The 17,189-nt window shown below is 43.8% G+C and overlaps 2 protein-coding genes across 2 annotated transcripts in view; both read left to right on the forward strand.

Moving 5' to 3' along the window:
- The first annotated feature begins 1,252 nt into the window (after positions 1–1,252).
- LOC142880264 (ribonuclease inhibitor-like) lies at positions 1,253–5,968 on the forward strand. Its single transcript, XM_076017478.1, has 4 exons — positions 1,253–2,520; positions 4,221–4,394; positions 4,712–4,885; positions 5,176–5,968. Exons 1-4 carry the CDS (start codon positions 2,033–2,035, stop codon positions 5,240–5,242), a joined length of 903 nt encoding a protein of 300 aa, XP_075873593.1. The 5' UTR covers positions 1,253–2,032; the 3' UTR covers positions 5,243–5,968.
- Positions 5,969–8,380: 2,412 nt separating this feature from the next.
- The window catches only part of LOC142900070 (NACHT, LRR and PYD domains-containing protein 14-like), a 90,793-nt gene continuing 81,984 nt past the window's right edge, over positions 8,381–17,189 (forward strand). The window contains exons 1-8 of the mRNA XM_076047942.1: positions 8,381–8,561; positions 8,680–8,829; positions 10,045–11,878; positions 12,648–12,839; positions 13,448–13,621; positions 13,977–14,153; positions 14,451–14,624; positions 16,350–16,526. Coding sequence (XP_075904057.1) covers positions 8,784–8,829; positions 10,045–11,878; positions 12,648–12,839; positions 13,448–13,621; positions 13,977–14,153; positions 14,451–14,624; positions 16,350–16,526 — 2,774 coding nt within the window. The 5' untranslated portion in view covers positions 8,381–8,561; positions 8,680–8,783. The remainder of the gene's footprint in view (positions 8,562–8,679; positions 8,830–10,044; positions 11,879–12,647; positions 12,840–13,447; positions 13,622–13,976; positions 14,154–14,450; positions 14,625–16,349; positions 16,527–17,189) is intronic.

Consider the following 17,189-nt stretch of genomic DNA (forward strand, 5'->3'; position numbering starts at 1 on the left):
GGGACACCCCTTAAGTGCAGTTACGTCTTCAGACTGTGGGGGGCGGTCTTACGCCAAAGCTACGTCCAGTCTGTCAAGAAGACAACAACGACGAAGACGAAGGACAAAAAGAAAAAGACGGCGAAAAAGGAAGAAGTCCTCCTCCGCTACACAACGAGGTATACAAGTCGTGAAGCCAGGACCGGACTTAAACTAAGACAATACAATGGTTTCGTAATATTTATATCTTTATTAACTAAGAAAATACTTCCATTTGTAGCTCGCTTTTACATCGTGATCTTTTTCGAAGATGTCTTGGTGAAAATACGCAATGCCTTCTGGGTAGCACTTACTGCCAAGGGTGGTGCCGGAGAATCTCAATATTGAGGGCGATACAGCCCTTAAACTCATCCCTCAACTTGACGTTCTTCGAATCGGGACAGCACTTGCATCTCGCGGGAGCGCGCATTTTTGAGATTGAGGGTTGAGATTGAGGGTTAAGGGAGGAATTGGAATTCACCGCAAGCCAAAACCAGGCGCAGCTTCTGTCTGTCAAAGTGTTTCTGGCTTCTGAGTGAAACTTTCCTCTCTGAAAAGCCTGAAATATGTATATGGCTCCCCAAATCTTATATATAGATCGGCATAGACTTCAGTATATATGCCAATATTTTAGATAGGCTATGAAAAATACAAATGGTACTCAGGTGTTGGTGACTAACGCGTCTTGACTTTCTTTCCATTATGGCAGCAGTCTTGGTAGACGGAGGAGGCATCGTAATGCCAGGCGCGCGCAGGAGCGCCTTTATCCTAGCAGAGTTTTGCTGTCAAACACACGCACTCACGAACAACCTGAGGCGCAAACTGCTCTCGGGTTGCCAGACCGCAACATTCGCACCTGTTTCAGGTGCCGCATTCGTGGGCGTGTTTGCGCCTGCATGTCATTAGCGCAAAAACCTTTGTGGATCCCCGCATCTGTGCCGCAGATTGCGGGCGCAATCCCGCCGCAAAATGCGCCACATTTTAGCGCTGCGCGCCCTTTTTTGAGGATCTGCCCCAGAGTGGTGAATTTTAGCAGGAGGCTGCCAACACAGGGCTAAGTCAGCTGCTTTGTGTTGGATGGTGAGAGTAGTGAAGCTGCTCCACTGGAGTCCAGGATGGAGATGAAGATGTGACAGTGGCAGAAGGAGGAGCTTTGATCAGCTTGAAGGATTCATGCAGACAGTCAATCAACACAATCAACAGATTGAACACACAAACACATCACATCCTTCCTTTATTTGGCAGCAGACAATAAAACAGCAGTTGGATCAAAGATGCAGTGGAGTCCGAAGAGACGCCAGTGAAGGAACTCTCATCCAGTGGAGCTCCAAGCTGCAGTGACTTTACACACAACTGAGCATCATGTTGAGTTGAAGCAGCAGATCAGAGCAACATTGTCAGTCACACACTGGAGTGTGAAGCTGCACTGAGTTCCCTGTTTGAGGAGATTGCAGTGGAGACACTGAGGACCTGCTGCTGATGATGATGATTGTAGCATGTACAATAACTAAAATTTGTGTGATCAGAAGATTAGATTTCTAGAAACACCAGTGGAGGGAATGTATGAATTGACCAGTTTTTAGATATAGCGTCATTAAAAAGTTAAGGTTAGGTAACAGCAGAGTGATGGTACAGCTAGTGACGTCATTGCACTCCACATCATAACATAGTCAACACACAGTGGGGAGCAGTACAGCAGCGATCAGACAACTTACATTAATAGCAGCAGGGCTATAGTGACAAACAACTCAGAAGTTCAGGAGATCAGCTGTTTCACAATCCCACCGTCTCAAGAAATTAGAGATCAGCCAGCAAGTGGCCCACTCTAAAATCGAGAATGGATACAAACCAAGCTGGACACGGACTTCTGAAAACTTGAAGAAGCTGGAATATTGTACGTTACCATGCTGTGACTCAGTCCACACCACACGTCTATCGTGCTTTGCCACACACACAGCTGCACTGATTAGCACTATCACATCCATACTGTGCACAAATACACCCTGGTTACACGATGATGATGATGATGATGATGAAGATGGTGGTGGTGGTGATGATGATGATGATGATTATGATTATGATGATGATGGAGGTGATGATGATGGTGGTGATGATGATGAGGATGATGGTGATGATGAGGATGATGATGATGATTACGATGATCATGGTGATGATGAAGATGGTGATGACAATGATGGTGATGATGAGGATGATGATGACGATGATGATGGAAGCAGCTGATCAGATGTTAAAGAGTCTTGAGTCACTTTCACAGTCAGCAGAATCTCACATGTCAACCACAACTTCTCTCTCTGCTCTCCTACATTGCAGATATCTCACTGAACTCTCAGAGCTTCACTGTGCAGTGGTGTCTTCAGCTCTGAAGTCCAGCCCCTCCCACCTCACACTGCTGGACCTGAATCTCAACACCCTGAAGGATCATGGAGTGAAGCTGCTCTGTGCTGGACTGCAGAGTCCAAACTGCAGTCTGGAAGTTCTCAGGTCAGTTCCTGCTTTCTACTGGTGGACAGTGTGTGTCAGCAGATGACAACTGGTGTGTAACACTGCTCAGTGTGAAGACTTTGAAGCAGATATTAAAGACTCATCTAGACAAAGTGGATGTTGTTGATATTTTCATGTCAACAATCTGCAGCCAGAAAAGACTTTGGATGGTGGAAGAAAGTGTGGAAAATGTCTCCAGTCACTTTGGAGCTCAATGGAAGTTGTTGATTGGTGATGAAGGTCACATGACTGAGCAGAAGATCCTGTGAAGAAATATTAAAGGCAGATTAATAGTGCAGCAGTATTTCTTCATCTTGTCCTTTGAATGTGTTTGACTTGTCACAAGACTCTGATGAGTGAAAACAGCCACAAGCACACAAAGGACTCACTGATTATTTTCCATCTTCACTGCTGATTGGCTGCACACTGACAGACACACTGCAACATGACAACATGATGATGATCCACACTGGCACAATGACTTGTTCTAGGGAATGACTCGGTTATCCAAACAGCTGCACATCTGGATCATTAACAGGGAGAAATGACTCTTAATATGACATTTACACCATGGAAGAAATCAAATATTTATTCTTTATTCAGGTTGGGAGGGTGCAGTTTGTCTCAGCTGTGATTGGCTGCTCTCAGCTCTGAAGTACAACCCCTCCCGCCTCAGAGAGCTGGACCTGAGTTGGAACCAGCAGCTGAAGCATTCAAGGAGTGAAGGTGCTGAGTGGCTTTCTGCAGAGTCCAGACTGTAAACTGGAGACTCTGAGGTCAGTTCACCCTCTTCACTCTACAACTTCTATCACTCTTGTTGTTGTTGTTATGATTTTCACTTCACTGCTTTTGGAAATTCAATTTGCAGATACTAGCTTGAAATGTATGAAACAAGGTTGGAATCAACTTTCATTTGTACTCCTGCTGAATCTCACCCAAAGGCGTCTCAAAGCCTCTTTGTACAATCAGAAGAAAACCAACTGATCCCTCCAGACCAGCAGGGGGTGACAATGGCCAGGAAAAAACTCCTCTGTGGGAATAAAATCTAGAGCAGATCCAAACTCCAGAGCAGAGGGCGCTCATCTACTTTGGCTGGTTGTGGTGAAAAGGAAATAAAAAGAATGTAGAGGGAGAGATGAGATGCACCAAACCAAATACATACAAAGCTCTCATTATATATATACACACACACACACACACACACAGCTTTAAAGTCCAATTCCACCTCACATGCATGCGTTTGCACTGTGGGAGGAAGCCAGAGACACTTGAGCAATCCCATGCAGACACAGAGAGAACATGCAAACTCCACACAGGAAAGTCCCAGGCCTGGAATTGAACCCACAACCTTCTTGCTGTGAGATGGCAGTGCTAACCACTGCACCACCATGTCACTCAATTCTACAATACAAACATATATGTATATAAATAAATGTGGTTGAGCAGTACGTTTTAGTTTGATTTGATTTATTTATTTATTTATTTGGAACATGAAGGAAAATGAGAAAATAAAAGGGATACAAAAGGTACAGTTTAAAGGTACAGTGTAGAAAACTCTGCCATCTAGGTTTTAACTTTTAGTTTGCAGCACTCTCTCCCATTTTTTTTCTGTAGTTGCAAATTCTGAAGTCGACATTTCACTTTGATGTTCAGAGTGATGACACCCTGGAAAAACTCTCCATCATTTATTCTCTATTCAGGTTGATTGGCTGCAGTTTGTCAGAGCTCAGCTGTGATTGGCTGGCCTCAGCTCTGAAGTCCAACCCCTCCCACCTCAGAGAGCTGGACCTGAGTGAGAACCAGCTGCAGGATTCAGGGGTGAATGAGCTGAATGGCTTTCTGCAGAGTCCAGACTGTAAACTGGAGACTCTGGGGTCAGTTCACCCTCTTCACTCTACAACTTCTATCACTCTTGTTGTTGTTGTCATGTTCTTCACTACACTGGTGTTGGAAATTCAATTTGCAGACACTGGTTTGTGTTTGAAATATATGTAGACAGAGACGTGGACAGATAGAGCACCTGCCCCTTTTCCCTCTGGATAAATGTTTTGTGTCTTTTGCTCTCCCCCCCACCCCCCATTTTTTTGTTTTTTTAAAACAATAAACAAATTTCACTTTGATGTTCAGAGTGATGACACCCTGGAAAAACTCTCCATCATTATAAACTCTCCATCATTTATTCTCTATTCAGTTTGAGGGGCTGCAGGTTGTCAAAGCTCAGCTGTGATTGGCTGCTCTCAGCTCTGAAGTCCAACCCCTCCCACCTCAGAGACCTGGACCTGAGTGAGAACCAGCTGCAGGAATCATCAGTGAAGCCACTGATGGATCTTGTCCACAGCAGAGACTATCAACTGGAGAGTGTGAGGTCAGTACTGGTTTGGAAGCAGTGGATGATGGTTCCAGCACCAAAGCCAGTTGATCCCACAGCAGAGGTCCAGTGTTCCCAGTCACAGTGTGAGTGTAGGATGGTGACGTCCAGCTGCTCCTCATTCATCCAACATCTGCTGCCAAACTGCTTCTTCTCTCAGTTCACCACTCAATTATTGATCAGTTCATCTTCATCAGGCCTCAGTATCAGTCCAACACTCCATGGTCACATGACCTTCATATGTTCCACACTTGACATGTGACTGAGAGTCTGCTTCTTCTCACCAGTCACTCCATCATCTCCATCAACAGTCAACGTCTCTGTGATGATGCGTTCAAGGACCGTGAGTCCTGACTCCTGCTGTCTCTTCCTCCATCTAGTGGTGACTGACAGAACTACAACTACTGGAGATGAGTGACACACCGAGGCTCCTCCCCTCCTCCACCTGCAAGCTACACACACACACACACACACACACACACACACACACACACACATTTCATTCAGTACTTTGAGGTTTCATCTGCCTCTTTGATCTACTCTTTCTCTCCGTGCTGGGCTGATGATGATACATTTTAAACCGCAGTAGATTTGAATTCTCTGTACACAAGATTGTTTAATCTGCTCTTCTCATGTTTTATTGTTTAGGCTTTGAACTGCATTTCATGTTTGAAAGGTGATTTATAAATGAAATGTTCCTGACTTACCTACTTACTTACTTCATAGGTTATTAGCATTTTAGCATCCAGTGCTAATTAACTAAATCAAACAGGCATTCTGTTCAAATGAACACCATATTTCAACTAAGATCCTTAAATAAACCAAAGGGATTATTGTTATGATATTGACACCACTGTGTCTGAGGCAAAAATAAGATTCAGCTTCAGCCTTCTCCTTTTTTCGTTTACAGAGTTGTTTAAAAAAAAATGTGAATGCATCTGGTTGTGCAAATTTGTTTTGGAAGGTTTTTTGTTGTTGTGTTTGTTTTATAAATATATAATTTTTGTAGTTGATTGCACAAGATTGCTTTAATTTACAATGTAAACGAAAATAAAATACAATTCAATATTTAAGGTATGACTGAGCTTTCAAAGTATTGAATTATGTAATTTAAAAATATAATGCATGTCAATGTATCAGTTTTAATCAGCTAAAATAACCATCTGTGCTCCTTACAGCAACGACGCTCAGACATTCAGCTTTTACAAAAAGACCTGACAGTTGTTGAGTATTAAAATAAAAGATTCCACCAGAGGACATTTGATGAGTCATTCATACTGCACACTGTGCACGTGCATCCAGGCTCAAGAACTCCTTTGTCCATCATGCCATCACTCTCTAAAACTCCTCACTTGGGGGGAGGAGGAGGACATAGAGTGCTGAGGGTAGTGGTCAGGAAGGGAGGTGGCCATTATTATGTATATGTATATTGTATATGTATATTAGTAATTATTTATAATTAGTGTGCCGCTATTTTATTCTATTTTATTTTTTATTTATCTGTGTATATGTATATATATATGTATATATGTATATATATATATATATATATATATATATATATATATATATATATATATATAGTATATGTATATATATATATATATATGTATATGTATATGTATATATATATATGTATATGTATATATATATATGTATATGTATATGTATATGTATATGTATATATATATATATATGTATATGTATATGTATATATATATATGTATATGTATATATATATATATATATATATATATATGTATATGTATATATATATATATGTATATGTATATGTATATATATATATATATATGTATATGTATATGTATATATATATATATATATGTATATGTATATATATATATGTATATGTATATATATATATGTATATGTATATATATATATGTATATGTATATATATATATATATATATGTATATATATATATATAATATGTATATTAGTAATTATTTATTATTTTATACCTGCGTGCCGCTATTTTATTTAATTTAATTTTTTTATTTATCTGTGTGCTGCTATTTCTTTCAATCTGTGTGCTTAAATTTCTTTTTCCATTGGTGTGTACTACTGCTGCTGGAAGTGTTAATTTCCCTGAGGGAGTCATCCCAAAGGGATCAATAAAGTCTCTATCTATCTATCTATCTATCTATCTATCTATCTATCTATCTATCTATCCTTCAACCACTTTCTCCCTGTATCCATTTAAATGAGTTGACATTCTTTTAAAGGGGCGACAAGCAAAATCATCGCTTCACCGCTGGACATTGTAGTTCTGAGTTGCACACACACGGCAAACGCTGGCTCTTGGCAAGTCCACCACTGATAGGGCACAGTGAAATATTTCTATAGAACGAGGCTTATTTCCACTGTTTCAATTCAGCGCGGGCGGTTCTAAATGACAGCAGAAAAGACAACAAGTCAACAAAAAAAAAACTCATTCAAAACAGAGCCGGCAGAAAACTAAACAACGTGGATCTTTTAGGACCTTGGAGTTGCCACTGTCAGACAGACAATAAAGTAGCATTCATGTCTTCACTGTAGTGACGATATGAGTGGCATCTTGTCCCAGTCCGAATAATAACGAGCTGACAATCAGCGGAGAGTCACGAGAAAAGCAGCTGAGTGCAGCTGTCATGGAGGGAGAAGCGGTCTGAGCGCTACCTGCGGCATCGACCTTCGGCAGGAAGGACAGATGCTCCTTGTGGTCTTCAGACAGAACCAGCAGCATCCTTTCAAACACTCTGACAACCTGACTATTGAGATAGGACCGTACCGGAAGACATACAACTCAGTCAGTACGGCGGCGGACCTGCTGGTTGGAGGCGAACTCCATAGATATATACAGAAGGCTAGATGTCTTATCCGCGCTGCTGGCCAATGGACTCGAACGTCCACACTGGCGCCCATCTTGCCACAGTCACCTCGCTCCGCCTCTCTCACTCAGAACTATGTATTCTTATTGTGCATGTTATTTTTGTTATTATTGTTTGCTGTAAAGTAAACTTGCATGAGAAACCCATATATACATATTCAATGTCCTGTTTCCATCTCTTGGTGAGGTTGATGGATTAAATGAATCAATCCTCCTCCTCTACAACAGAAACTTGTAACGTCAAGTATTTCTACTTTGTCTCTTGCCACCTCTGGCCACAGGTAACTGTCTTTGTGTGAGAGAGGAGTTCATGTCCCATGGACGTCTGTCCTTGTCTTGGCCCAATGGCGGCGCCAGAGAGCTTTAGTTTAACGGTGCAGTGGTTGGTGGAATAAAGTGAAAGTAAAGAGCCACAGAACACAAACACAATCCAGTGGCCACTTTTCAAAAGTGTATCTGTTGTGTTTAGTATTTTGTTTGTGAGCTTCTCTTGAAATCTCTGACAATGTACATGAGAATAAATCATGATTAAAATAAAAATAAAATTAAAAATTGTGGCCTTTGTCTTCATACAATGAGGAAATGCAGAAGCAGGAAGAGAAGTCTGAGTTGTTTCAGTTCCCTTTCAGGCTCCATTTTGACATTCACAGATGCAGCGGTAACAGCAGCAGTTAGGCAGTTGCCCTCTGACACGATTCTGGTTTGTCATGTTGCCCCTTAAGATAAATAATTGCAGCCCAAGACCTAGAGTGGCTTTAACGGGAATGTTGGAAACCCGACGGTATGTATGTATGTATGCTGGATCCCACTGGGAACTCAGTGTTTCTTCCTGTTCTCTCTGTCTGAAGTGGAACTCACTGGGTTCTCAGCTCACTGTCACACTTGATGTTTCACCTCAGACTGACTCCAGGACTCAAGATGAGTCTTCCAGTGGAGCAAGAGGAAGACAGAGCAAAGTCTCCAGGATCCAGTGGGGTGTCTCTGAAGAGAGACTGGTCCATGGATGGACCTATGGCCTGCAGTAATGAACCTGGAGCCTCTGGAACACAGTAAGAAAACAGGCTTCCTGTATTACATTATGATTAGACAGACACTATTAGTCAGAATAAAATCTTATTACTAATTTAGAAAACCTTTAATCTGACTGAAAACAAATTTCATTGAAAAATAATTTTTGTTTGCAGAGTTGTTTCGAAGACACAGAGTATGAAGTCTTCAAGGTCCAGTGGGATGTCTCTGAGTGCCTGGTCTAAAGGTGAACGTATAGCCTTCAGTAATGAACCTGGAGCCTCTGGAACACAGTAAGAACACTAATGTCCCTTTTTCTCAGTCTAATTCTAGTTTGATTTGACAGTGATGAATTCCTCAGAAGGTGAAAAGGTGTCAGATGTTGTGGTCAGTGGTTAAGAGAAGAGAATCTTTGACATGGCCACATTCATCATGTTGAAATGCAGCAAAGCCCTTCTGAGACTGAACTTTATGCAGTGGCAGGAATGTTTGATGCTCTGTCATAAAGTGCAGCTCAACTCCTCTGAGATGAATTTCAATCCAAAGTTCAGTGCAATGTGACTCCACTGTCTCTGTCTGCTGAGAAACAAAGGGCCAGTTCCACAGAGCCACTGTTCAACCAGAGCCCACCAGGTGTCAACCACACCAGATAGAAAAAATACATTTGACAGATTAATATGTCATCTAATAATAGATGACATATTAGACCAGACTAGACTAGAAATCTAGACTAGAATAGTCAGACCAGCCTAGAAAACAGCTACAAATGGATTATAGGTGCAAAGTCGTGGTTGAAAATGTCGTCATTAATGGTTGCACTTTATTCTTTGTGGGTCAAATTGTTTGATTGTGAAGCTGCATGAAGGGATTGAATTTAGAAAACAGAGCAAAAGACAAGAAGTGATTTGTGAAGAGCCCACTAGGAGGCCAGCAGGCTGTCAGTTAGTGTTGATGGAGACAATGATTCCATCCAACTAATGATGGTGTCAGAAAAACAGGGGACAAGTGATGGATACCAACAACTGATCCAATCAGTCAAAGCCAAAGTGTCTCCACAGGAAGACAGGGGGGAGTCCTGGCGGTGAGGAGCAGCAGCAGCAGCAGCAGCAGCAGCAGCAGCAGCAGCAGCAGCAGCAGCAGCAGCAACAGTCGTCCTCAGCTATGTCTCAGGGTGAAGTTAGAATCTGGAATTAAAATGACAATTCTGCCCTCATGGCAACTTCATTGTTTCTCCTCCAACCTTTTCTCTGCTCCAGTTGGTGATGGTCTGCAGGAGCTTCTACAGCAGCAGAAGATCAGTCTGGAGAGGAGATGTGAACGTGTGACTGAAGGTGAAGAAGCAGGAAGTCAAACCCTCCTCAACAGCGTCTACACTGAGGTCTACATCACTGAGGGACTGAGTGAGGAGGTCAACAGACAGCATGAGGTCAGGCAGCTGGAGAACAAGAAGACCAAGGAGAGCCTCCATGACCGTCCAATCAGGTGCAGCCAGATCTTTGAAGCCTCACCTGAGCAGCAGGGACTCAGAGTCAGAGTGGTGCTGACCAACGGCGTCGCTGGGGTTGGAAAAACCTTCTCAGTGCAGAAGTTCACTCTGGACTGGGCCCAGGGCCTGGAGAACCAGGACCTTCATCTGGTGGTTCCTCTCTCATTCAGGGAGCTCAACTTGGTCAAAGAGCAGCACTACAGTCTTCTGGAGCTGCTCCATGTTTTCCATCCAACGTTAGAGAAGCTCACAGCAGAGCAGCTGCATGTCTGCAAACTTCTCTTCATCTTGGACGGCCTGGATGAAAGCAGACTGGCTCTGGACTTTGAGGACAACCAGGTGGCGACTGACGTCACTCAGAAGAAGTCAGTCAGGGTCCTGCTAACAAACCTGATCAGAGGAGATCTGCTTCCCTCGGCTCTGCTGTGGATAACTTCCAGACCTGCAGCAGCCAATCAGATCCCTCCGTCATGTGTGGACAGGCTGACAGAAGTACGAGGCTTCACCGATGACCACAAGGAAGAGTATTTCAGGAGGAGGTTCAGAGATGAAGGTGTGTCCAGCAGGATCATCTCCCACATCAAGGCCTCCAGGAGCCTCCACATCATGTGTGAGATCCCGGTCTTCTGCTGGATCACTGCCACAGTTCTGGAGAGCATGTTGAGCTCAGAGCAGAGAGGAGAGCTGCCCAAGACCCTGACTGACATGTACTCACACTTCCTGCTGGTCCAGACCAAGAGGAAGCAGCACAAGTATGGAGGAGGTCCACAGGAGCTGATGGAGGCTGACAGGGAGCTTCTTCTGAAGCTGGGCCAGCTGGCATTTGAACATCTGGAGAGTGGAAACATCATGTTCTACAGTGAAGACCTGGAGAAGTGTGGTCTCAGTGTGACTGACGCCTCTGTGTACTCAGGAGTTTGTACAGAGATCTTCAGAAGAGAGAGTGTGATCTTCCACAAAACCGTCTACTGCTTCGTTCATCTGAGCGTCCAGGAGTTTCTGTCTGCAGTCTTCATCTTCCACTGTTTCACCAACAAGAACAACCAGGTTGTTCAAGATTTTGTCAAAGATGTAAAACCAGGGCTATTAGATAAACTGTCAAACCTGTTTAGAAAAGAAGGCGACCAAACCTTGGACACCTTTCTGAAGAGGATGATGGAGAAATCCTTGAAGAGTCCAAACGGTCACCTGGACTTGTTTGTTCGCTTTCTCCATGGACTCAGTCTGGAATCCAACCACAGACTCTTAGGAGGCCTGCTGGGTCTCACTGACAACCATCCAGGAACCTTAGAGAAGGTCATCAACAACCTGAAGGAGATGAACACTCGGAATGTTTCTCCTGACAGAAGCATCAACATCTTCCACTGTCTGCTGGAGGTGAAGGATCAGTCAGTGCATCAGGAGGTCCAAGAGTTCCTGCAGTCAGAGAACAGATCAAGTAAGGAACTCTCAGCCATCCAGTGTTCAGCTCTGGCCTACGTGCTGCAGATGTCAGAGGAGGTTCTGGAGGAGTTGGACCTCAGCAAGTACAAGACATCAATGGAGGGAAGATTGAGACTGATTCCAGCTGTGAGGAACTGCAGGAAGGCTGTGATACGTTTAGGGTACGTAAACAGTGTGTGTGTGTGTGTGTGTGTGTGCTCTTGGTGTTAGCCACCCTGCTATATCAGCAGCTCCTCCAGTCACAGGGTGGATCAACATCAGCAGGTCCACTTGTGGCTGCAGGTCTCCAAGAAAACAATGAGGGAAACACTGAGTTGTGACTTTTAGCAGCAGGCTGTCAACACAGGGCTAAGTCAGCTGCTTTGTGTTGGATGGTGAGTGCAGTGAAGCTTCTCCACTGGAGTCCAGGATGGAGATGAAGATGTGACAGTGGCAGAATGAGGAGCTTTGATCAGTGTGAAGGATTCATGCAGACAGTCAATAAACACAATCAACACATTGAACACACAAACACATCACATCCTTCCTTCATTTGGCAGCAGACAATAAAACAGCAGTTGGATCAAAGTTGCAGTGGAGTCCAAAGAGACGCCAGTGAAGGAACTCTGATCCAGTGGAGCTCCAAGCTGCAGTGACTTTACACACAACTGAGCATCATGTTGAGTTGAAGCAGCAGATCAGAGCAACACTGTCAGTCACAACAGGACGTGTTGACACTCAGTGGCTGGAACACACTGGAGTGTGAAGCTGCACTGAGTTCCCTGGTTGAGGAGACTGCAGTGGAGACACTGAGGACCTGCTGATGAAGATGATGGTGATGATGATGATGGAAGCAGCTGATCAGATGTTAAACAGTCTTTAGTCACTTTCATAGTCAGCAGAATCTCACATGTCAACCACAACTTCTCTCTCTGCTCTCCTTCATTGCAGCGATTTCACCAAACGGATAAACACAGGCATTGAACTCTCAGAGGTTCAGTGTGCAGTGGTGTCTTCAGCTCTGAAGTCCAGCCCCTCCCACCTCACACTGCTGGACCTGAATCTCACCACCCTGGAGGATCCTGGAGTGAAGCTGCTCTGTGCTGGACTGCAGAGTCCAAACTGCAGTCTGGAAGTTCTCAGGTCAGTTCCTGCTTTCTACTGGTGGACAGTATGTGTCAGCAGATGACAACTGGTGTGTAACGCTGCTCAGTGTGAAGACTTTGAAGCAGATATTAAAGACTCATCTAGACAAAGTGGATGTTGTTGATATTTTCATGTCAACAATCTGCAGCCAGAAAAGACTTTGGATGGTGGAAGAAAGTGTGGAAAATGTCTCCAGTCACTTTGGAGCTCAATGGAAGTTGTTGATTGGAGATGAAGGTCACATGACTGAGCAGAAGATCCTGTGAAGAAATATTAGAGGCAGATTAATAGTGCAATAGTATTTCTTCATCTTGTCCTTTGAATGTGTTTGACTTGTCACGAGATTCTGAGTGAAAACAGCCACAAGCACACAAAGGACTCACTGATTATTTTCCATCTTCACTGCTGATTGGCTGCACACTGACTGACACACTGCTCTTGTTATTGTGTTGACAACATGATGAGTATCCACACTGGCACTGGCACAATGACTCGTTTGAGGGAATGACTCAGTGATCTGAATATCTGGATCATCAACAGGGAGAAATGACTCTTAATATGACATTTACACCATGGAAGAAATCAAATATTGATTCTTTATTCAGGTTGAGTGGCTGCAGTTTGTCAAAGACCAGCTGTGATTGGCTGCTCTCAGCTCTGAAGTCCAACCCCTCCCACCTCAGACACCTGGACCTGAGTAGGAACCAGCTGAAGGATTCATCAGTGAAGGTGCTGAGTGGTTTTCTGCAGAGTCCAGACTGTAAACTGGAGGTTCTGAGGTCAGTACTGGTTTGGAACCAGTGGATGATGGTTTCAGCACCAAACACAGTTCATCACACATGTTGAATAAACATTAAACTGAAGGTTTATTCATATCAACATGACATCCAGAATATGAAAACTTCATTATTTTCTTGTTTAAAGTGAAAAAAAAAAAAAAAAAGGTCATCAGTGGTCATGTGACCAAAAATCATTTACACACACATTAGTTTTGGACTGAGGATTTAATTTCAAGGTGACATTTTCTGTAGTTGCAGATTCTGAAGTCGACACTTCACTTTGATGTTCAGAGTGATGACACCCTGGAAAAACTCTCCATCATTATAAACTCTCCATCATTTATTCTCTATTCAGGTTGGAGGGTTGCAGGTTGTCAGAGATCAGCTGTGATTGGCTGTTCTCAGCTCTGAAGTCCAACCCCTCCCACCTCAGACACCTGAACTTGAGTGACAACTACCAGCTGCAGGATTCAGCAGTGAAGGTGCTGGGTGGTTTTCTGCAGAGTCCAGACTGTAAACTGGAGACTCTGAGGTCAGTTCACCCTCTTCACTCTACAACTTCTATCACTCTTGTTGTTGTCGTCATGGTTTTCACTTCACTGCTGCTGGAAATTCAATTTGCAGTCACTGGTTTGTGTTTGAAATGTCTGAAACCTAGTTTAAAAGTACAGTGAGCAAATTCTGTCACCTAGTGGTCAGATGTCAGATTGTAGAGCTAATTTGTTTGTTCTCTCAATACCATCTTCCCTTTTTTTTCTTAGACATTTCACTTTGATGTTCAGAGTGATGACACCCTGGAAAAACTCTCCATCATTTATTCTCTATTCAGGTTGGAGAGCTGCAGTTCGTCAGGGATCAGCTGTGATTGGCTGCTCTCAGCTCTGAAGTCCAACCCCTCCCACCTCAGAGACCTGGATCTTAGTGACAATCAGCTGGAGGATTCAGGAGTGGAGCTGCTGAGTGGTTTTCTGCAGAGTACAGACTGTAAACTGCAGACTCTGAGGTCAGTTCACCCTCTTCACTCTACAACTTCTATCACTCTTGTTGTTGTTGTTGTCATGATTTTCACTTCACTGCTTTTGGAAATTCAATTTGCAGTCACTGGTTTCTGTTTCAATTTGAATATTTAAAGGTCACCTATTATACTAATTTTCGGGCTTTTGTATTTGATGTCTGGCCCCTCCAGAGCAGCAACACACGATTTTCCGCGCTGAAAGATTTTTAGATTTGCGTATCTCGCGGCTCGTTTCCTCGTATTTACTGCATCCCGCGAAAACGCTCTGTTGCACTTCACTCCACCCCAGCCTTGCCGGTACACGCCCGGGGTCACACTCTTCGTCGCTGCTGAGCCTCACTTCCTCAGTTTGCCGGTGCGGGAGTGAAGCGGAAACGGCAAACTTTACGAAAAAGGCACAATTTAAACACTTACTGTCGTGAAGGCTTCACTCTTTAGCAGCAGTGTAGCGGCTAATCCAGCTTCGTAGGGACCCAGCGTAGGCTGAGTTACGGCCGCAAGGCGGACCGAAGGTCCCTGGACGTTTTTTGTGCCTTCCGTGTCCCCGGAAATATATTTTACTTTGTGTACTGACTGTGTTTTTGTTTTGTATTTTTGCGATTACACATTTTAATAGGGCTTAGAATGATTTCGTTTCATACTGTTGACTTTTATCAAAACACTGTCCTAGCAGAGAAAATATGTACGCTGAAACGGTCACTTCAGTCATAGAGTCGTTTATTATTAGACAAGAATATCTGCAAAACTTAAGTCCACACCAAGCATAAAGCAGGAAGAGCTCTATACAACCGATGTTACCATGCTGGCAGCGTGAACATCGCTATAAGGAGTGAAACTTGCGAGTCGCTGCCTCTTCAGTTTCGCTGCCAGCGAACACAACACACATAACAAGCAGAGCACGGAGTTAGCGGTGGTGGCTAACAGTTCATCAACACGATTCAGCGGTTGTACGTTGCAAGTAGTCTTAAAACTAATGTTGCTTGAGGTCACAATACACTTACAGTCCTCATACATGTTTTCAAATATTGCCGTGGCTGACTATTCTCTCGTCGTCCACCAGGGGGCCGAGTCGAGCCCGTCTCACTCCCGTTGCCGACCGGACGAGAGGGGTCTGGCTGCAGACCGGTGTTCCATCACATCCGCATTAGGCTGAACAAACCTCCAACATTTTCTCTGTTCGTTCCACTCCGACGGTTGTGGTCCTTGGTGCTTCGGTAGTCGCTCAGTATTTTTTATTTTATATTTTTTAATTTCCCTGACACCGAAAAAAAACATTTTCTTGGAGCAGCGCATTGCGGAATCACTTCCAGGGCAGAGCGGGGGAGGGCGGAACCGGTCCGAGAGGGTGCCGGAGCTTGTCCATGAAAGGAGATCTAGCACACAATTACGTAATTCCGTGCCCAGTGTTGAAAAAATCTCCGTGAACAGAGCGTTTAGAACCATGCCCAAAAATTTGCAGGGCTCACGTCCAAACGCATGAACGTCATTATTTGACGATATCGAGATCGTTTGACGATAGAGTTCAACATTGTAACACTTTTTAAAGCTCAGAAAAGTGGAAAAGCATCATAGGTGCCCTTTAAGGCACAGTCGGTAAAATCATGCTCACCCTCTCCCAATTTTTTTGATGCAGATTCTGAAGTCGACATTTTAGTTTGATGTTCAGAGTGATGACACCCTGGAAAAACTCTCCATCATTTATTCTTTATTCAGGCTGCATTGGTGCAGCTTGTCAGAGCTCAGCTGTGTTTGGCTGCTCTCAGCTCTGAAGTCCAACCCCTCCCACCTCAGACACCTGGACCTGAGTAGGAACTTACAGCTGAAGGATTCAGGAGTGAAGGAGCTGAGTGGTTTTCTGCAGAGTCCAGACTGTAAACTGGAGACTCTGAGGTCAGTACTGGTTTGGAACCAGTGGATGATGGTTTCACCACCAAACACAGTTCATCACACATGTTGAATAAACATTGAACTGAAGGTTGATTCACATTAAAATGACATCCAGAAATATGAAAACTTCATGTTTGCTAAAACAGGTCATCAGTGGTCATGTGACCAAACATCATTTACACACATTAGTTTTGGACTGAGGATTTAATTTCAAGGTGACATTTTCTATTGTTGCAGATTCTGAAGTCGACATTTCACTTTGATGTTCAGAGTGACGACACCCTGAAAAAAACTCTCCATCATTATAAACTCTCCATCATTTATTCTCTATTCAGGTTGGAGGGTTGCAATTTGTCAGAGCTCAGCTGTGATTGGCTGCTCTCAGCTCTGATGTCCAACCCCTCCCACCTCAAACACCTGGACCTGAGTCAGAACCAGCTGCAGGAATCATCAGTGGAGCCACTGGATGATCTTGTCCACAGCAGAGACTATCAACTGCAGAGTGTGAGGTCAGTACTGGTTTGGAAGCAGTGGATGATGGTTCCAGCACCAAAGCCAGTTGATCCCACAGCAGAGGTCCAGTGTTCCCAGACACAGTGTGAGAGGAGGATGGTGACGTCCAGCTGCTCCTCATTCATCCAACATCTGCTGCCAAACTGCTTCTTC

The sequence above is a fragment of the Nelusetta ayraudi genome, unplaced genomic scaffold (genome assembly GCF_046127955.1).
Source record: "Nelusetta ayraudi isolate G7.1 ecotype Tasmania unplaced genomic scaffold, CSIRO-AGI_Nayr_v1 ptg000001l, whole genome shotgun sequence".
In the NCBI taxonomy this organism is placed as follows: Eukaryota; Metazoa; Chordata; class Actinopteri; order Tetraodontiformes; family Monacanthidae; genus Nelusetta; species Nelusetta ayraudi.